Source organism: Lontra canadensis, unplaced genomic scaffold, assembly GCF_010015895.1.
Source record: "Lontra canadensis isolate GAN:19392208 unplaced genomic scaffold, GSC_riverotter_1.0 scaffold2, whole genome shotgun sequence".
NCBI lineage: Eukaryota > Metazoa > Chordata > Mammalia > Carnivora > Mustelidae > Lontra > Lontra canadensis.
In genome coordinates this window covers 8,488,604-8,510,567 of record NW_022630996.1, presented here as the reverse complement: position 1 = coordinate 8,510,567, position 21,964 = coordinate 8,488,604, and the positions used below count along the sequence as shown (strand labels likewise).

The 21,964-nt window shown below is 38.5% G+C and overlaps 1 protein-coding gene across 1 annotated transcript in view; it reads left to right on the top strand.

Moving 5' to 3' along the window:
* The first annotated feature begins 241 nt into the window (after positions 1-241).
* AKR1D1 (aldo-keto reductase family 1 member D1) overlaps positions 242-21,964 on the top strand; it is a 43,035-nt gene continuing 21,312 nt past the window's right edge. The window contains exons 1-3 of the mRNA XM_032868341.1: positions 242-408; positions 13,591-13,758; positions 17,034-17,150. Coding sequence (XP_032724232.1) covers positions 316-408; positions 13,591-13,758; positions 17,034-17,150 — 378 coding nt within the window. The 5' untranslated portion in view covers positions 242-315. The remainder of the gene's footprint in view (positions 409-13,590; positions 13,759-17,033; positions 17,151-21,964) is intronic.

Below are 21,964 nucleotides of genomic sequence, written 5' to 3'. Positions count from 1 at the left end.
CTGACTGGTAGAAGCCAGCTAGATTTGTTTCTTTTGGGGGTTTCCCTCTTTATAGAGAAGTAAGCATCAGCTCTCAATGGATTATGTTATTTACATGCCTCTGATAAAGTTCAAAGGACAAGCTCTGGCTTTTCACAACAACCTGGAAAAAAAACAGGTTGAGAAATACATCTGCTAATCTCTCTTCCCTCCCACTGCTCCTCCCTCTGGCTCTCCTTTCTTAGATTACTAGGGTCCTAGAAGATCTTTTCAAAGAGACTCCTCTAGAGGCATCCAGAATCACTGATAAAATTTGAAACCCAGAGTCTCTCCAGGATGTCCCTCAGCGCTGTAAATCACCGCATTCCTCTAAGTGATGGAAACAGCATTCCGGTCATCGGTCTTGGGACATATTCAGAGCCTAAACTGGTAAATTTCTCTCTCTTTTATTTTAATGTTTTGAAACTCTCCTAGAACACAATCTTTAACTCATTTTGAGTGGATCTCATTGATTGACTTTTTATAATGAAAGTTATCTCCAGAGTACTATTTGGCATTATGAGTACTGAGCCAGAGGTTAAAACTATATCAGTTTATAATTTAAAATTATCTTTAAGCTTAGAAGATGGGACCTTTCTTCTTCCTTTGATGAAATTTAGCTGAATACGGATTATTAGAATGAACTGAGGCACATGAAGTTTCTGAGTTTACCACTTGTGGGGTTTTTTAAACTTTTATTTGAGAATTTCCAGTTCAGTCTAACAAATACTTAGTAAAAACCTCCCAGGTATGAAGCACTAGGCTATAGAAGCTTCAGATATGAAGGGAACAGTGTCTGTGCTACCTAGGTATTAGAAATCAAATAGAGGAGGCAGATTCTTTAATAGCTAATTATAGAATGATGAAGATAAGAATAAATGCTATCCTAGAACTACAAACTATTTCTCTGAAAACACAGACAAGAGAATTGTTAAATTTGACCTTCAGGATTGAGTGGATTGCCATTTAAACAGTTTCTACTTGTAAGAAAAATATCTTTCTGCTTTCCTCATTGCAATTCAAATTTAATGCTGATTACCAGAATAAACCATCATATGTGTAGAAATGCTACCAGATTTGTAGCATTAGATCAGATTTGTGTGATTACATAGGAATGACCTCCAGAAAGCTAACTACAAGTTAGAAGGCAGAGAAAGAGAGCTGAGGCAGGGTGTTTGGGGCAAAGGAGAATTATAGAGGCACAACGATAAATAATATGTCCAGCAAAGGCCAAGCCCGCAGTGGCTGGCACAAGGAATTAGTGGTGGAGGCAACGGCAGCTGGCTCTGGAAATGCAGGTTGAGACTAGATCATAAAGGACCTTGAATGCCATGCCAATGAGCTGGAACTTCACTCTGTATAAAAGGAGGAATTATGTGAAGTTTAGAAACAAAGGAAAAGCATCATGAGATCAGTACTTTTGAAAGATAATTCTGGAGCAGCATAGAGAATGGAAGACAGAAAAAGAAAAATAAGCCTAGAGTAACCAGTTAGTTAACGAACTCTTGTATCACAATCCCACATTCCACTGCAATTGCCCAGTCCCCTTGTTTTTGATAATGCAAAGGAAAACCACTGTTGGAACAATTACAAGGGTCTAAGTCATTGGCCCCTTCCTCTTCTTACTTTGCCCATTATCTGTCTATGATCTCGTTCACAACCTCGGCTCCGACCACATCCATGCAGAGACACCTATTTCCTATTTTTTTTTTTTTTTTGTTATATGTCCCCATACAACTGTGGACTGGCTACATCAGAACCACTTGGGGATTTAAAAAAAAAAAAATACAGATCCTCAGGCTTCACCTCTGTTCTACTGAATCTGAACCTTAAGGGGTAGAGATTGCATTTAACAAGCTCTTTGGATAATTCTGTTGGATAGTCAAGTATATGCTCCGTCTTCCTCAGACACCTCTAACTCAATATGACAAAATTACACTATCCATCTCTCCTTCCCCCTGCCCCTGAACTCTCCTCCTAGAAAATAACACTATCACTCTGAGCCTCCCAAGCCAGAAGTCTGACCATATTCCTACATTCTGCTCTCTTCCGCATGTTTCTCCTTGTCCACATTCTATCCAAATGATTGCTATTCAATTTCTCTCAGAAATATGTTTTCAATTCATACCACTCTCTCTATCTCCTTTGTCACTGCCTTAGTTTAGGTTCTTAATTTATCAGTAAGTTATTCTCCCAATCTTCTCCCATCCAATTAATGATCCAAACTGGGGCTGTCAGGATCTTTCTCAGACCCAAATCTGATCATGTCACTTCTGTGCTGAATTATTTCAGTGGCTCTCTTTCAATTACAGGGTAGAGACCACATTCCTTACCTTGCACACTGAGCTTTCAAGGTTCAGTCAAGACCCATCTGTCCAGCATAATCCACCACCACTCTTCCACCTTTCCCTCTGTGTAAAAAAAATACCTGCCTGAGATCCTGGAACAACTCTCCCATCTCCATGCTTATGAACATGCTGCCTTCTACCTGGAACACCCTTTCTCTTGGCTTTTCACTTAGCCAACTTCTACCAAACCTTCAAGACTCAGCTCAAGGACACCACTCCTTAGAATCCCATCCGTCCAGCTACCACAGCTTTTCCCTCTTGTGTGTTCACATGGACTCTTTTACTTGAGTCTACTGTAGATCTTATCACACTGGATTGTAATCCTTGTTTCTCTACAATCTGCCCCACAAGACTGTGAAATCCATTATGAAAGAGAGAATGTCTTGTTCAGTTCTGTATTTCCAAGGTAGTATTTAATAAGCAATGGGTATTCAGCTGATGCTTCCCAATTAATTAGTTTATAAAAGGGGATCTCTATGTTTGTGAGCATGTGAGGCTAGGAAGATGTAAATAGACATGACAGTAATAGCTAACATTTTGAGGACACTTAACATGCACCAGGAACTCCTTTAAGGACTTCACATTACATGTATTTTCTAATATAATCCTCAAGACATTATGAAAGATATACCATGTAACCCCATTTACAGATGATAAAGCTGAAGTATAGAGAGAGAAAATTGCTCCAAACTTACAGTGCTAGGGAACAGAGTTTGGATTTGAACAAATATACTTTGGGTCCAGACCCAATATTCTTTTTTTTTTTTTAAAGATTGATTGATTGATTGATTGACTTGACAGAGAGCGAATGCACAAGCAAGGGATGAGGCAGGCAGAGGGAGAGGGAGAAGCAGGCTTGCAGAGGAGCAGGAAGCCCGAAGCAGGGCTCTATCCCTGGACCCTGACATCATGAGCTGAGCTGAACGCAGACGCTCAACTGACTGAGGCATCCAGATCCAATGTTCTAATCCCTATACTCTACTGCCTGTTAAGAATATATCTAATGTCAATGAAACTGCAAATTTCTATAACTTTCTGTGTATTTCTATTTATGAAAGTACATAGGAATATACATCCTGAAAGTATGTAGAATGTGTGTGTGTGTATGTGTGTGTGTGTGTGTGTGTATCCTGAAATTCAGTTGGGCTCAAAGTGTCGTGCCTAACAATAAGTACTATTAAGTACTTTCTGGGTGTCTAGTAATATTCAATGCTATAGGTTAGAGACATTCAGAATCACGTGTTATTTCCCCAAGAAAGAGTTATAATTCACTTCAGAAGATAAGACATACATCAGTTAGACAATATGATGTAAGAAGAATACTATGAGAAATGGAGATCACGCACACACCAACTACATTTGTGATCAGAAATATTACCAACTGGAAAGTAATCAATGGAGCTAATGGTCTCACAAAATCAGAAACTCTGATGTAATGAAAAATATACCACATTTATCTGGAAGGTTTGTTGGACTGCAGAGGGAGATGAGGGGTGGGAAGAATGGATTATCTCACATAAAGCAGATTCGTGGCTTTCTATTCCAACCTATGCAAGTGCTAACTCCCTTATCATCTTCCCAGGATCGATGAGGAAGAGGCTAGAACTATCCGTGTCCAAGTCAGCCACCTTGAAATAAAAGTACTCAATTTTATTTAACTTCAGAATCAGTCTTAGTCCTAAAGGCAAAGTCTGATGCCAAAATTTAGTTTCCTCAACTTGGCATGCCTGAGAGTCTTTTCAAACCCTCATTCCACAACAAAGGGTAGAAGGCAAATGCCAGGCTGAGGTAACTCTTTACCTGAAATTCATTTGTGTTTTGTGTTTGGGGTCCTGTCAGTCAGTATCTGTCCTGGGATCCTGTTCACTTTTTACAGAGAAGTTAGAGAGCAGGAGAGTGCCAGGGAAAGATCCAGTCACATCTTCAGGGGATTACTTCAGAATTCAATTCAGAATTACTTCAGAATTCAATTACTTCAGAATTCAGAATTCAAGGAATTACTTCAGAAAGGGTGAGAGCAGACATGAAAGGCCAAAGTCAGAAAGGCTAACAATGTCTCGTCTGACCTCTGCCCAGGTCAGATTCCACCAGAGCGTGTAGAGACAGGAACTGGAAAAGCAACTTGGAGGAACAGTACCATGAAGCTGTTTGAGGGGCCTCAGGCCAGCTTCTCCTGGCTTTCAAAAAGATTTTTCTTTCTCTTATTGTGCCCAAATTTCTTATAAAGGTGTTTCATGCCTATAGACTCAGAGAATTTAAGATGGAACCAGCACTTAGTGTCACCAAACACTCTGTGCATTACACCACCTGGTGATGGCTAATGAAACCTAAAAACGTGCAAATTATCTAGGTGACGTTTTTCCTTTTGAAAGCTTCCCAGAATATTTTCATCCAGGAATGCAATAGTTTATAACAGCTTCCCAACAGATTTCCCTACAGCTCCATCTGAAAAGGTCTATTCCTTTGGATCTTATTCCTTTTTTCAGTTTTGATAGAAATTAACTCTGTTTTTATGAACATCAGCCCATGGAGTTAATAGCCCATCTTTATCAAAAACATCGAGTAAAACTCAAGAATGTTACTAGATGTGCAAATGACACAAGTCCAGGACCACTGGTAAATATTTTTACAGAGAAAGAGACACATATGACTAAAATATAAGGAAAAGCTGAACTGCTTTAAGAGAAATGAAACTGGTTCAAAGTTAAAGTAGCAATGAGTCAATCAGTTACAAGGTAGATCAAGTCCTAGGAAGTGGATTGGGGGTCGTACATGATCTGATATTCCTTCCTGGGTGGTCCACATTGAGATTTCTGTAGCTGCAAGCAGTTTTCACAGTCTGGAGAGTGAGCCGAAGGCTTTGTATCTGGGGCAAAGGAGAGGTGAAGTCCAAACCTTTCATGAGTACCAAGGGGGAGCCTTAAACATCCAGTCCATTCTGCCCCTGAGCTGGAAGGGGATGGGAGGCACAGGCTTAGGACTGTTCTCAGGATTTTGCCATCCTTTAAATATCCCATGCTTTCTCCTCAATGCCCATCAAATCCTCCTCCTCTTCTCAACCCAAGGAACCTTGTTTCACTTTGTTCTCATACCAGGCATATTTATTATACACTGGGAACCACCTGTTAAAGGAAAAGAATAATGCAATGACACTTGTTACAGCTTGAAAAGGAGAACTTTATTCACAGGCACGTGCTGTTGTGATAGGTCTAGGAACCACTGTGATGGGATTTTGCATGAGGGGGTGCAGAGAGGTTGAGCTTCTACTCTGAATAAAGTATGGGCAAGTCAGAATTTACAGCCGAGGTCAGTGGATGGAAAATTACTGTGAGGAAACATCAGGGATAAGGGGGGATTCTTGTGAGCCAACTAGACATCACCTAGGCTGATGGTGGCAGATGATGAACCTGACTAGACAGGAATGGGGATCAGATATGGAGGGTGGGAGTTGTTCCTAAACGGACTTATCAGGATTCTTGCTGAAGCTGGATGATGCAAAGGCAAAAAATCTTTGTCTTGTGATTGTGGTTCTATAGCCTCTACCTAAAGAGACCAGGAACCAGGCAGGAAGTTTGATCAAGTGTCCTGGGGAGCTAAATCTATTTCTCTGTTTTGTCCTGCTTTTCCATTCTAATAGCAGGCATGAGAGCAAGACTAAGCAGAACCAGAGGTCCATTGACCAATCCAAGGATAGCGACCTTCTCCACTACAGCCGATTGTATGCATAAGCAAGGGTCCAGTGTGGCCTGATTTTCTAACAGTTTTCAGGAAATCTTATAAAGTAGTTATTAATTTTTAAGTAATAGCAGCTCATTTAGAGTTTTGTAAAATGCTCTGTGGGCTAATATTCTGAGGGCCAAGAATTCAGTTGGTGTTTATTTTTACTTTTAATATAGTGTATGTTCTGAGGTTTGGGGGGTTTTTTTATTTTATTTTTTTGGCATGTTCTGAGTTCTTTCCAGTACATGTGATCTCCTCACCCTCACACACCTGCCACAGAAGCCTTGGCTTTAAAAAATCAAACACCAAGAAATGACCTCTGCATTTTGTTTATATATGTATATATTGCCTTCCTTCTATCTATCTATAGATATATATGGAATATGGTGTATATGTATACATATATATACACACACACCCCATTATATATACATATATACCATTTCTCTCCATAGTTAATTAGTGCGGTACACCAAGCTGCAAAAAAATGGTATGGGGGGGGGGCCATTGGGTGTAACAAAAACATACCAGGGTATAAAACATAGGTTTATTTTTCAAAAATATTAACATGCCCAAGTTACACTGAATTAAAATGAGAAGAGACAGAACACATAGAGATCAGGTGAGAAGGCCTCCATAATAAATCAGGCAAAAAAGAACAAAGAGTTGAACATGGTTGGTAGCTGTGAGAAACTAATTTGGCTGGAGCCTTGGAAGGAAGTAACTTGGCTGAAGGCCACAAACCCCTGGGAGAAGCTCTCCAAAGCTGGCGACCACTCAGATCTAGGCTAAGGAGAACAGATGGGAGACCCAAGGCCAAAAATGAGGTTTTAGACCAAAGTTCTTCAAATCTAAAGCTTTGAAACTTACTGAGTCACTTACCTCTTATTTTTGATCTACCTCCTTTTCTTTTTTTAACAGTTAACATTTTGAAAGACAATGGACTTAAGGAGGGACAAACACTTAGATAGCTAATATTTCTTTGCTATAAGATCCAAAATTAGAGTGTACCAAACTCCAGAAACTCTGGGTGTGTCTTTTTTAACCTGAAAGCCTTCCTCCCTCATGACAGGACTGCTCTTCTAATTTTTATGGTGATGATTTTCTTGCTTTTTTCTAACAGTTATACAACTGTAACATTTCTATACAATTTTTGAACTTTATATGAATAGAAACACTGGACGTACTTTTTTTCTGCTTCTTTTTCTAAATATAATGTAAAATTCACCCATGTTATTAATTGTGGTCTTTGGGTACCTGGGAGGCTCAGTTGGTTAAGCCACTGCCTTCGGTTCAGGTCATGATCCCGGAGTTCTAGGATCGAGTCCCACATCAGGCTCCCAGCTCCGTGGGGAGTCTGCTTCTCTCGGACCTTCTCCCCTCTCATGCTCTCTTTCACTCTCACTCTCTTTCCCAAATAAATAAATAAAATCTTAAAAAAATCATGGTCTTTGACCGTTTTTATTACTCTATAATTGCTTAATTATAAAAATATGTCAGCATCCATTTTACTGGTTTTTTTTTTTTAAAGATTTTATTTATTTATTTGACAGACAGAGATCACAAGTCGGCAGAGAGGCAGGCAGAGAGAGAGAGGAGGAAGCAGGCTCCCTACTGAGCAGAGAGCCCGATATGGGGCTTGATCCCAGAACCCTGAGACCATGACCTGAGCTGAAGGCAGAGGCTTTAACCCACTGAGCCACCCAGGCACCCCCATTTTACTGTTGATAGGCATTTGAATTGCTGCCAGTTTAGGGCTTTGCAGACTCTATGGCTGCAGATTCCTACACAGGTCTTATTGTACACATGCGTGAGTTTCACTAAGATGCACACCTAGGAGTGGGACTGCTATCCCATCGAGTACAGTATCTTCAATTTTAGGAGATGATGTCAATATAAATAATTTCCAAGCTATTCATATAATTTACACTCCTTCCAGCAATGTATGAGAGTACCCCTGCTCCACATTCTCCCCAACATTTGGTGTCATTTTAATTTATGCAGTTCTAGCAAGCGTGGAATGATCTCTTATTGTGGTTTCATTTTCATCTCCTTTACTCTAGATGAAACTGACCAGTTTTTCATATTTTTATTAAACATTTTGGTATCTTTTGCAAAGCGTGCCTTCTGTGCATTTTTCTTTATTGGACTTCTCTTATTGATTGTGGATTTGTAAACGATCTGGTATCAGTCCTTTGTCAGTTATACCTATGTGAAAATACCTCTTCCTATTTGTCTTTTTACACTTTTAATGATGTGTTGACAAAGGAGTTTCTTGGCTTTAATGTGGTCACGTTTATCACTCTTAATGTATGATTAATACTTTCTGTAGCTTCAGAAACCCTTCTTTACCCTGGTGTGCTGGGTTGGCTACTCTGGAGAACAGCGTCTAAGAAGGAGACTTGCATGCAGGAGGCTTAGTGGGGAATAGTCTCGTGAATCAGACCTTCAGGGGAGGAAGAAAAGTCAGTCTGTTTGTTATAAAGAATGGCACTGTGGCTGATATCGAAGAGATTACTGCCTATGTTCTCCTCTAGGATTCTGATGGATTCCTGTCTCACATTGAGGTCTTTTATCCATTTTGAGTTTATCTTTGTGTACAGTGTAAGAGAATGGTCAAGTTTCATTCTTCTACATATAACTGCCCAGTTTTCCCAGCACCATTTATTGAAGAGACTGTCTTTTTTCCACTGGATATTTTTTCCTGTTTTGTCGAAGATTATTTGACCATAGAGTTGAGGGTCCATATCTGGGCTCCCTACTCTGTTCCACTGGTCTATGTGTCTGTTTTTATGCCAGTACCATGCTGTCTTGGTGATCACAGCTTTGTAGCAAACCTTGAAATCAGGTAACGTGATGCCCCCAGTTTTATTTTTGTTTTTCAACATTTCCTTAGCGATTCGGGGTCTCTTCTGGTTCCATACAAATTTTTGGATTATTTGCTCCAGCTCTTTGAAGAATACCAGTGGAATTTTGATTGGAATGGCATTAAAAGTATAGATTGCTCTAGGCAGTATAGACATTTTAACAATGTTTATTCTTCCGATCCAAGAGCATGGAATGGTCTTCCATCTTTTTGTGTCTTCTTCAATTTCTTTCATGAGTGTTCTGTAGTTCCTCGAGTACAGATCCTTTACCTCTTTGGTTAGGTTTATTCCCAGGTATCTTATGGTTCTTGGTGCTATAGTAAATGGAATCGATTCTCTAATTTCCCTTTCTGTATCTTCATTGTTAGTGCATAAGAAAGCCACTGATTTCTGTACATTGACTTTGTATCCTGCCACGTTACTGAATTGCTGTATGAGTTCTAGTAGTTTGGGGGTGGAGTCTTTTGGGTTTTCCATATAAAGAATCATGTCATCTGCGAAGAGAGAGAGTTTGACTTCTTCATTGCCAATTTGGATACCTTTTATTTCTCTTTGTTGTCTGATTGCTGTTGCTAGGACTTCTAATACTATGTTGAACAAGAGTGGTGAGAGTGGGCATCCTTGTCGTGTTCCTGATCTCAACGGGAAGGCTGCAAGCTTTTTCCCATTGAGGATGATATTTGCTGTGGGTTTTTCATAGATAGATTTGATGAAGTTCAGAAATGTTCCCTCTATCCCTATACTTTGAAGAGTATACACTATGGAGTATTATGCCTCCATCAGAAAGGATGAATACCCAACTTTTGTAGCAACATGGACGGGACTGGAAGAGATAATGCTGAGTGAAATAAGTCAAGCAGAGAGAGTCAATTATCATATGATTTCACTTATTTATGGAACATAACAAATAGCATGGAGGACATGGGGAGTTAGGAGAAGGGAGTTGGGGGAGATTGGAAGGGGAGGTGAACAATGAGAGACTATGGACTCTGAAAAACAATCTGAAGGGTTTAAAGAGGTGGGGGGTGGGAGGTTGGGGGAACCAGGTGGTGGGTATTAGAGAGGGCACGGATTACATGGAGCACTGGGTGTGGTACAAAAACAATGAATACTGTTATATTGAAAATAAATTTAAAAAATGATAAAAAAAAAAAAAAAGAATGGCACTGTGAGCCATTTGCTCATTAGTCCCACGGGGAGCTCTGAAATGGTGCTATAGGATTGTGCTAAGTTGAGGTGAGAGAGCCTGGTTGTTGTATCCAGTATCATTCAAAGAGGGGATCAGATGTGAGTAACCAGAAGCCAACCCTGCTGGCAGCTGAGCAAATGACTGCCTCTATCCTGTGGTACACTGCGACAGCCACTACCTTTTACCCCTGGTGCCACCTGAACCTACTGGCTTTGTATGCTGAGTTCACCCCTGGGAAAAGCTCTTCCAGAATTTTGTTTGGTCTGTCTCCTGGAAAAGTTTTTAAAGAGGTAGGTTAGCAGGATGAAGTAGCTCCTGTGACGAAAGCTGCCTTCAATTTGCAACTTATCTCCCTCCTGGACTACCCATTCTAGATTTCTCTCCTCCTTAACCAACATCTCTTCTGATCTAGGTGGCTTATGAAATATCACAACCTAAATTCTTATCTCTCAAGTTGTCTGAGTCCCTGGTCCACTTCTCCTTCTCAGATCATGGCTGCTGCTCTTATCCATTAACTTTCAAAAGTGGGAAGGGGTATATCATTGGATGGCCTAAGTGCCCAGTGTTTTCCTCCCTGGCTTATCATGTATCAGTGAAGGAGGCGTATCTCTTCCTGGGATATAGTTACTTACCCCTGCCTGCCAGTATGGCAACACCTTTCCGCACATACTGAACTCCTGAAATAAGGAGCCTGGGTTCCCCCTGGGAACTAAGACTAGGAACTATGATCCACAGAGCCTTAAATTCATGGGTGAGAAGTATTCATTTTCTAAGTGAATCAAAGGGAGTAATGCTAAGCTAAACCACTTCTATTGTGTTTTCAGACTTGTGTATACTTACTGGGGACACAACACCCTCTAATGGATGTTGACTAGAGTATGCGTTACAGCCTGGAAGGTGGCAGTGCATCCTTATAGGACTCTCCCCTTTTTTAAGTGGAGGAAGGGTGCTGTTGACCATTTTAGGAAACAGAATTCTTTATTTCACTGATATCATCCTTAATGGTGGGTCAAAATTTTGCATTTAAGATTCTACTATCATATCATTTATTTAAGTCTCCGAATATGGTATTCTATTTGATCTTTCTGAGTTTTCCTTAAAGTGAATTTTCTTAAAGAATCTATCAGAATGCACATACAGTTCTCTTATGCTACATTTAAGAATTATAAAGAAGCATTTTTCTCACATCCATATTTCCAACTACTTCCTCCATATTGATTAGAATTAAGTCCAAAATAGTAATTCACCTCATTGCTGCTTCTGCCATCTGAAGGAAAATATTTTTAGCAAGCAAAGACTGTACCAGATATTCAGCTTTTAGAAAAGGCTCTTTCATGGTTGCCGAATAATAGAAGACTCTCACTACTATAACTTGCTTCTGTGCCATGTCTTTATGAAATAAAGCATCATTCGTATGTTACTTCAGGCTATTGGTTAATACCATGCTCCTAACTTAATCTTTGTCTTTCTCGTCTTCTTTATCCTAAATGTTCTCCCCTATGCCTCTTGTCTTGGGTTGATCTTTGAAAATATAAGCATATATTTTAATATGCATTGTTTTGGGGTTTTCCCCTTGTATTAAATCTATTCATGTTCTATACTTACATTTACCAATTCCAGCCACAAAAATTTCAGTGTTATTTCTGAGATTGTATTTACCATTCCACATGAAGTCTTATTCTTTTCATTAATACTATGTATATACTGATAATGGAAGTATATTTTTATCTTTTCCCTTAAATTTCCGGATTCTACCCCAAGCCTCCTCTTCGAGTATACTTTTGTTGTCACACTTGCTGTCGTCCTTAACATCTCATTTTACAGGGTGTTTTGCAGAGCTTTTTGGCCTCAATTTCTATTCAAGCTCTATTAATCATGCTGTCAATTAAAAAAACAGAAGAGGTATTTCTGACATTCCTGGAATGTGTGTCTCTTTTCCTAGCTATTTGATATTTGTGACTATGAATCTTATTTTCTAATACCATCTGTGTAGCCAATTTGTTCATTTTTCATATCCTCTTATTTTCCTAATAGTGATGACTTTCAACTGAAGTAGGGAAAGAAAATATAATTTATGCTTCCAGTGCTTTTTATGTCCAGCCCAGGACTATAAGGTCACTAGAAATGTAAGAGATTTCTTGTCTCCCTCAATCTCAATAAATCGACTTCTGTGGGCCAGAATTCACAGGTCTGTTGAGATTTGTCAAGCATTTGGTTAGAACACTGAAGATACGGAAACAAGCACAAGTAGTTCTCAGCATTTGTGAACAAGATCAGAATGATCACCATCTGAATAAGAGATCAATTAAAATCTACAAATAAGATTAACCCTCTCTTCCTTCACACAACCTAAAAGATGATTTAAACATTTTATTTGGCAAGACTAGATGCTTGTCTTGATGGAAATATCCACCAAGGTTTCCATTTTTCCTTAAGAAAAAAAATGTAACTAAAATGAGACACACTCATGTTTATTTAAAATGTCATCATAATTAAAGAACAGTGATTTATATGCAATCTGAAACACGGATAACTTATACTTCCAGTGTCAAGAGTTTGTCAGGTTTTTTGGTTCTATCAACGTCCGGGAGAGAGGATATTCATATGTTTCATGCAGGTTAATAAAATGAACAAACATTTGGCTACCAAATTTAATAAAAATATATCTTGAAAATCTAACATGCCCCCCAACACTCTTCTTTCTCAGTTAATTGAGGAATAATTGATATACAATAAACTGTACTTATTTAAAGTATTCATTTTGATGAGTTTGACTCATATGTACACCCATGAAGCCATCACTATAATCAAGATGATGAACATATCCATCACTGCAAAAGTTTCCTTGTGTTCTTTTATAATCCTTCCCTGCCACCCATGCCTGTACCCCCTGTCCCCCACCCCAGGTAATCATTGATCCGCATCTGCACTATACATTAGTTTCCATTTTCTGGCATTTTATATAAATGGGATTATAATGTTTTTATTTTTCATCTGGCTTCTTTCACTTAGTATAATTTCCCTTATATTCACCCATGTGGCTATAGCAGTACTTCGTTTCTTTTTACTATTGAATGATATTCCATCCTGTGAATGTATCTTGGTTTATCCAAAACTTCGATTTATAATGGAGCCTTCTTCAATGAACTTGTGCCTTCCTCTAACATAGATGTCATGAAATCTCTTGTCAGTGGTAAAACTGATCAAGTTTCATTTCTGAGGCCACAAAGCTAGGGCAGACTTTGTATGAAAGGAGTCCTCCACTGAAGGTGGAAAGGAAATTTCCTGTGAGGTCAGTGTCCTCAACCTCCAAACACCATCTTCCAATCACAACATCTAATTAAGAATTTGTCTTTTGTTGTAAAACAATGTCTATGTGCAGAGCATCCTGATGAAGAATGATTAAAGGAAAGGTCCATTTCTCTTCTTCCCCACCTTGCCTTTTCAGACCCCTAAGGGGACCTGTGAGAAGTCAGTGAAGATTGCCATCGACGTAGGGTACCGGCACATTGATGGGGCCTACATCTACCAGAATGAGCACGAAGTGGGGGAGGCCATCAGGGAGAAGATAAAAGAAGGAAAGGTGCGGAGAGAGGATATTTTCTACTGTGGAAAGGTAAGATCTTCCCTTCACTCTCCAATTCCTTATATTAATAATGGGTCTTGTATCACTTTTCTCTGTTAAAGAATGTTGGGCTCACCAAGAATAGTGAGTTCTCAACTCCCAAATTCCTCATTTGTGCCTAGAATTCAGGGACTGATTAATTAGCTTGTTGAAGGTTAGGGCAAAACTCCTTCTTCATACATGGGCATTGATTTAAAACAATATGGGAAGATCCGGATCTACAAAGCAGAAGAACTGGGGAGTAGAGGCAGTGGGGGTGGTGGTGGTTCATATAACATAAGCATTTGCCAAAGCTTTCTTTAAAAGGGCAGCCTTCTTTTTTTTTTTTTTCCTATGCCTATTTGTCCATAGATCACTGTTTCACTGTTTTTTGTTTGTTTTTTTTTTTTTTTATTGAGCTACAATTCACATACCATAAAGTTCACCAGTTTAATCAGTGGCTTTTCATGTACTCACAAAGTTGCATAACCATCACTACTACCTAATTCCAGAATGTTTTCATCATTCCAAAAAATAGCCCCATACCCACCAGTAGTCACTCCCCATTTTTCCTTCTCCCCCTCCAATCACTGGCAACCACTGATCTGCTTTCCGTCTTTATAATTTTCCTATTTTGGACAACTCATACAAATCAAACATATGATACGTGGCCTTTTGCATCTAGCTTCTTTCAGTTAGTGTAACATTTTCTAGGTTCATTCATGTTATAGCATGTATGAGAATTTCATTTCTTTTTTTATGGTCAAATAATACTCTATTGTGTGGATATATGACATTTCATTTATATCATTACTTTTGAGCCTTTGAAATTTCCAATGTTAGAAATTACTATCCACTGAAGAGCAATCAGAAAGATAAAGCATCAAGATAAAGCCTGTGGAAATACAGGTTGCATATTTCCAGGCAGCTTTGCAGAAATTAAGCTGTACAACTTTGGAGAACATGTAATACAACTCTCCTGAGTGTTCTAAAAGAGAACAAGATATTGCTTCTGACTTCATCCACTCCCCAGACACCCCCTCCTCCTAGCTTCCTACTCAGGCTCATTGCCAAGCTTCCTAGGAGTTTGTGGTGCCCCAAGTCTCCAGCCACTTACAGATTATCATTCCAAGGGGCCACATACAGCCACTGTCCCAAAATATCAGCCTGAAGCTTTTTACTTTATCATAGCTTTACAATTTTGATTCCTTAAGATTTTATTATTACAGTCTCTCCTTAGAGTAAATACCAAAGATTAACCTGGTGCTCCCAAATGTTCCTGATGAAAAATTTCTTGAACTCAGATCCTGAGAACTTAGACCAAAGAAGCCTGCCCAAAGCGAGGAATATTTTTGAAGATTTATGTCTTATTCAAAAATTTTTTCAGACTTTTACATCCCCCCCCATGATATATTCTTATTTGTTTCATTTTGTTTTAGTGTAAAAATTAGGTTTTTAAGTTACCACTGAGAAAAATAAACCAAAAAACTTCTCTTATCTCCCCTGGTAAACAGTTAATGTTGTTGCAATATCTATCATATTAGAAAAATTGAACCAAATTATGTCATCTGTTTCATAAAGTTGCTATGAGTTAACATTTATAAAGCACTTAAACATAGTACCTGGCACAGAGCTAGGACTATATGTGTTTGTTGAATAAAAATAACATGTATAAGAAAGAGTTTTCAGCTCGATGCGATGGCAGCAATAACATGCCAAATGGGCCCACAGTAATGACAAAAACACATTTTTCCACTACTCCTTCTACATTGTTTTTGCTTCTGTATGCATTTAAGGCAAGAAAAAAAATTATTGTCCAACATAGAGAAAAATAAAATTTTACCAATTTTGCTTGCCCTTACTTGTGACAAAAAGGGTACAGAAATTTAATTTTTTTCCCCAAAAAACACTTTGAACAAATTTGATGCTCCAAGAAAATGTATAAACTTATCCCAAGGTTCTGAGGCTCCCTCAGTACCCTATGCTTTGTAGACCCTGAGGGGATACACTCTCCAGTTTGACAATCTAAGCCTTAATCTTTCATTATCTAATATTTTAGAGACTGAGTAATTTCCTTTTCTTTCTTTCTTTCTTTCTTTCTTTCTTTCTTTCTTTCTTTTGTTAAGCTAAGTTTCTTTTATTTTTTCCAGCTTCATTGAGGTATAATTGACATATAACATTTTGTAAACTTAAGGGGTATACCATGTTGATCTGATACACTTCTGTATTTCGCAAAATGATTACCACCATTGTGTTAGCTAACACCTCCATCATATCACATAATTACCATTTCCTTTTTGAGGTGAGGACACTTAAGATCTATTCTCTTAGCACCTTTCAAATATAAAATATAGTAGTGTTAACTATAATGACTATGCTTTATATTAGATTTTATTTTATATTTATATATCTCATATCTAAATTAGAAAGTGTTTAATATAATTAATTGAATTATATAAAATACATATTATATAAAATATATTTATTATATAAAACTAAATTAATAATATTTAGTTAGTTAGTTATATTGGATCCCTAAAATTTGTTTGCCTTGTCATTGAAAGTTTGTATGGTTTGATCAACATCTCCCCCATTTTCATCTGTGAATAGCTGTCAAATTATTGACCTTTATTGGAGAGGCCAAGGCTGGGTCCTCCACACCACTATTTTGGTGATATTATTAGTTTAGCCAGAGAGCCAGTAATTTCATAGTATGAATTGTCAGAATTTCCCTGGGGTCTGAGTAGGACCAAATGAGAACAAAGGAGCAGAAAAAGGATATCTAAACGTTTGCAATAACTTAAAGTTTCACCAGCTTCTGCACCACCTGTCCCAAGGTGAAGGATCCGGTGAAGTCACTCACACAACCATATTTCTTGTTCCACTAAAGCACATCTTTTATCACAATGTCATGAAAATAAAGTGCTAAGCCCAACCCTCTAGTGAGATCCATGTTCCCTAGCTACACAATGAGGAAAAGCAAAAGTATTGAAGGCCAATTCAGAAATTAACAGAGAGCAGGGCAAGACTTCGTCCCTGAACTAGGTACTCTGTGCTTCAGGTGGATTTTCAAGTCTCTGGTACTGTTTTTGGATAAAGTATATTCCAGGTGTCAAAAGTTGTATGAACTCATCCTATACCGAGATGACACTGCAGCATAAAGATATTTTTGTAAAATGAAAAGAGTGAATAATGTATAGGAGTGCTTTGTTAAGAAAAAAGGGATGCATGGTTGTTTAAAAAAAAAGCGTAGATGTTAGTTAACTATCATCTTTTTATTCTTTCAGCTGTGGGCTACAAGGCATGACCCAGAGATGGTCCGCCCAACTCTGGAGAAGACACTTAATGTCCTCCAACTAGATTATGTGGATCTTTACATCATTGAAATACCCATGGCTTTCAAGGTAAGTGCAGATGCCTAAAGGTTAGGTCTCTGCTCCTTGGCAACCATTAGCCATAGCTATGCCTGTGATGCTATGAAGCCAGTTTATTACTTACCACCATAGAGTGTTAGGGCGTTCTGTTACTATAAATCAGATAGTACTGACCAACGCCAAAAAATGCCTACAAAGATTATGTATAACAGACTCAGTCCTGGAACCCTTGTTTCTTGATTCATAATCCAATGCACTTGCTAATATATCTGCCCTTTACAACTGTAGTTTAAACCCTCTCCGTCAAACCAACATGTAGTCTCCTGACTGCCCTCTATATTTTAGCTAGCTAGCATTCAGACACACCCTTCTTCTTGTTCACACAGTCATGAAAATGTCCCTGCAGAACATAATGGAAGATAATATATACAACTGGAAACTTGCTCACCTCCCACTCCCTCCAAAAGGACATAGCTCAAAGAATAGTCAGGTTTTTGGAGCCAGATCCAAGGACAGATTAAATATGTGATAGCTATTCTTCTAGTTCAAATTCACTCCTTCTTTGAACTTTCTCAGTCTATGGGCTTATTAATTTAACCACCCACAACACACCTGTATATGCCCTGCTAAAGAGCTGTCACTGCCTTAAAATTTCATTGAGGGCAAGAGAGATTGAAAAACAAAATTGGCCACTTGTCCACAGGGTAAATCAGATCCTGCTGCTAGTCAGGAAGAACAAATACTCTGCCAGTACAGTGGCCAGAATTCCTTTATGTAGTCAACCTGGCTGCCCCTGTTTTGTCCTCTGGAAATACTTTCCTTCTCGGATGTCTTCTGTGGTCACATCCAACATGGACTTTGGGAAACATTGCCCTTTTGCATCCTACCTCATGTACATATAGGATTGGGGACTTCATGATGGCCTTGGTAATCATAGGCTTTCATAGATAAGTTCAGATTTCATGGACAAAGAAATATCCCTTAAAATGTAATATGCTTTCAGTAAATTCACATTCAGTCAGGTCCATGAATGAGTAGTTAAAACTAGAAATCTAATAGGGTCACATTTCCTATATCTAACTTGTGGCCTATGGTTTCTGTCTCTTAGTCAAGAACTTCTTTATTCTACTCATCTGCCCCATCTTCAGCTTACTGACCTCCATCTGACATGAAATAATATAAATCAGGCACAGCTAATGTGTTCCTTGCACCCAGTCTGTATCTCACTGGATGGTGCACCTTTGTCCAGTAGGACATCTGTGGCTAGATTGACATTGTGTCTTCGAAAACAATCAGAATTCTCCCAAAGTCCATTACGTCCCTCTAGGATTCCTACCTTCCTGCTTTGGCTGTCACTAACTTCTCTGTCTGCTGAAGGCTCAGATCTGAACCTCTGTCATCTTGGATGACATCCTGAAGTACAGAGTATGCATTCTAGAAAAATAACATCTTACCTCTCATTTTACAAGCCCAGTAGCAACAAACACTTCTTTCTTCAAGACCTACCTGAAGACTGCAAAAATGACCAACAAATTCTAACACCCAGTGGTTTTCTACTAAGTCCTCTAAAGCTCCAGTCTTAGTAGCCCATTTGTCTGCATCTCAGGACAGAACAAAGCAACAATTTAACAGATTCTATGCTATTACAGAGCAGGGATTACCAGCAACTGGAGATGAGATACTTCTCATAGTCCACAAACCCATGTTGACCTAACCAATTTCCCATTTTTGGCCCACTACTTGCCATAGCCCAGCATCTTTGTATTAGCTAGAACTTGTTATAAATGGCAGAAATCCAACTCAAATTGGTGTTAGCTAAAAAAGGAGCTAAGAATTCCAAGGGGTATCTAATTCAGGCACAGCTGGATCCAGAAGTTCAAACTATGTATCCAGCCCCTCATCTCTGTTTTGGTGGCTTCATTCTCAAAAATCCTTCTCTATATGATGGCAAAATGGCCATTTATATGCCAAACCTACATTGTCAGCACAATGTGAGAATTCAGAGAAAGAGAGACCACACAGTAAACCTCATGGAGAAATACCAGCTAGCCTTCATTTGGTCGTGTACCTATTACTGACTAATCTTTGCTAAAGGCCAGATGAGTGACTTACTGACATCCATGACCAAGAATAAGAGCTGGGTCAGCCCACCCAAACAACATGGAAAGAGCTCCTCCAGAGGGGATAGAGTAGGTATGATAGAAAACAAAATAACAGATATCAACTGTAGTTAATTAGAGGCCACTTAACATAGTGGTACGGAGCATGGGCTCCAGAGGCAGGCTGCCTAGTTTGAATCCCAGCTGTGTCATATACAAGCCAGATGACTTGGTCAGGTTATTACCTGATCACTTTCCACATCACCTAAACACCAGGCAGTAGAAAAAGTCTGTATGGGCTTTGGAGTCATGCAGAAGGGGGAATGAATTTCAGCTTTATTATTTACTAGCAACAGTCACTTTGATCTTTCCTTCTTTCTTCCTTTCTTTTTGTTCTTTCTGAACTTCAATTTCTTTATCAGTAAAATAGAGACAATAGCAACTACCTTGACAAGTGTGAGGAGTCATTAAATTATATATGTGACATTGCTGGCACAATGTCTAACATCTTATAGATAATAAATGAAAGATGATATTCTGAAATGTTCACATGGAAGGGAACGTTATTAATAAGATATCCCAATAACCTTATTTCACAGAAGAGAAAGTTGAGGCCCCAAACAAGGAAGTAACTCACTCAGGTTTAAAGTTCATTAGAATGGGACCAGATGGTGGGTTCCCTGATACCAACCCCATTCTTGTTCTCCTACATGACACTGCCTTCTGCCTTGTCTTTCCAAACCTAGCAATCCCAATACTCTGTGGACTATAGTGATTTTTTAAATTTTCAGGTTCTTGGGAGTTGTAACTTTAGCCGTCATCCTCACCCAGCTAACTTCACTCATGTTCAAATGGTAGATTTCTAAGCTAAGTCTTTAAGATTTGGAAAGAGCCTATATCTAAAAGTGAGAAAATGAAATTTACTTCTCTGTGGCTGACTAATGATTTGTAAAATCTTTTTGGGAAAGGTAAACAGAGAATTTCCACTCCTATTCTTAGATGGGATCAAGGCTCAAGGATACAGAGAGACAGTAAAACTTTTAACAGTAAGAAATTATACAGTATAATGACATTACTTCTCACATGAACCTGTAATTCCTATAATGGAGAAATCAATCTTTGTAGCCAAAATATCACATGCTTTTTGAATCTCATCATATTTTTAACAAGAAAACTTTCTTGCTAAAATATTTTTGCACTTTAATATTTTTTAAATGTCAAGTTAACAAGCAGATACAATTTTAGAACAACAAAATAAAAAAATCACAATAGGACATTTCTAAGGATCTTTTTAAAGATTTATTTGAGAGAGAGAGAGCATGAGTTGTGGAGAGGGAGCAGAGGGAAGAGGGAGAGAATCTTAAGCAGACTCCATGTAGAGCTGGACAAGGGGTCAATCCCAGGACCCTGTGATCATGACCTGAGCTGAAACCAAGAGTCTGACATTTGACCAACTCAGCCACACAGGTACCCCATGATAAGACATTTTTAAAAGAAAGAAGTTACTGCTGAGCAAGAATGAGAGTCAGTAGCATGGGTTTTTAGAGGGTTGGATTATTCTCCTAGCAATATCTTACCATAAGGAGCAGGCATAAAGGACAAAGACAATGGGTTTATCAGGATGAATGGATTGGTAAAGTAGACACAGATGAAGGGAGGCATCATAGAAATATTTAACATGGGTGCAGTCTTCATAAGGACTTAATTAAAATCTGGAGAAGTAAAAATTATTTAACAGAGTTCCTAACAAAGGCATAAAGAAAGCCATTTCAGAACAGAAGTAAAACTAGGAAATGCAAAAGGCAAGAAATATGGAGAAAGACTGGAATGAAAAATGTGGGGTCATAAGTGTTGAGAAGTTCAAAGAGCTTAGAAATCAGAGATAGAAAGGGTAATTAACATGAATGATTATGGGGCATTGAGGAGAAATCAGCCCTTTTACTGTTCTCAGTGAGACAGAGGAATTGAGAAATTATTCTCACTAAAGAGTATAATGGAGAAAATGTTATCACCAGAGGGGAAGTTTCATTCAGGTGAGATGACAGAAGGGAAACTTTTTTAAAATTTTAAGAGTATAATTGATTTTGTCCAGTTGCTTGATTTTCAACAAAAAAATTCCCATTATTAAGGTCTAGAGACTTCCATCCTGCCATCCAAATCTAAAAGACACTTTGTCCCCATATTATCTGATCTCTTTCAATACAGGTGGCTACTACCTTTTTCTTTCAACATTTTCAGTTCATGGTTCTATGATATCACCATCTCAGAATGCTTTGACAGATTCTTCCCTGTCAACCTCCAAATGTCATTATGCCAGTACTCTATTCTTAATATTGTCTTACTGGGCCACACCTTCTCTAAAGGTGATCAGTCAAATGGATTGAATACCAGTTTATATGCTGAGGACTTCCAAATTTGTCTACAGTCAAGACTTCTTTCTCTGCCTCTCTCAGATTACTCTGTTTAATTGCCTCCTCAAATACCCAGTGAATGTCTAATTGCCATTTCATTCTCAACATAATCAAAACAAAATTCTTGATGGCTAGCTTAAACTCAGGGAATGATCACCACCAGTCAACCAAGGAACCTAGAAATCTTCTTTTATTTCTCTCTATCCTGTTTCCAAGCCCATAAGAGAAGGGTCCCATTTTTAGATAAGTAAAAAAGGAAAAATCTGAAAATCAATGGTCAGTCTTAGTTGGAAAAGGATTACCCAAAAACTAGGTTTGATACTGAGATACTTTG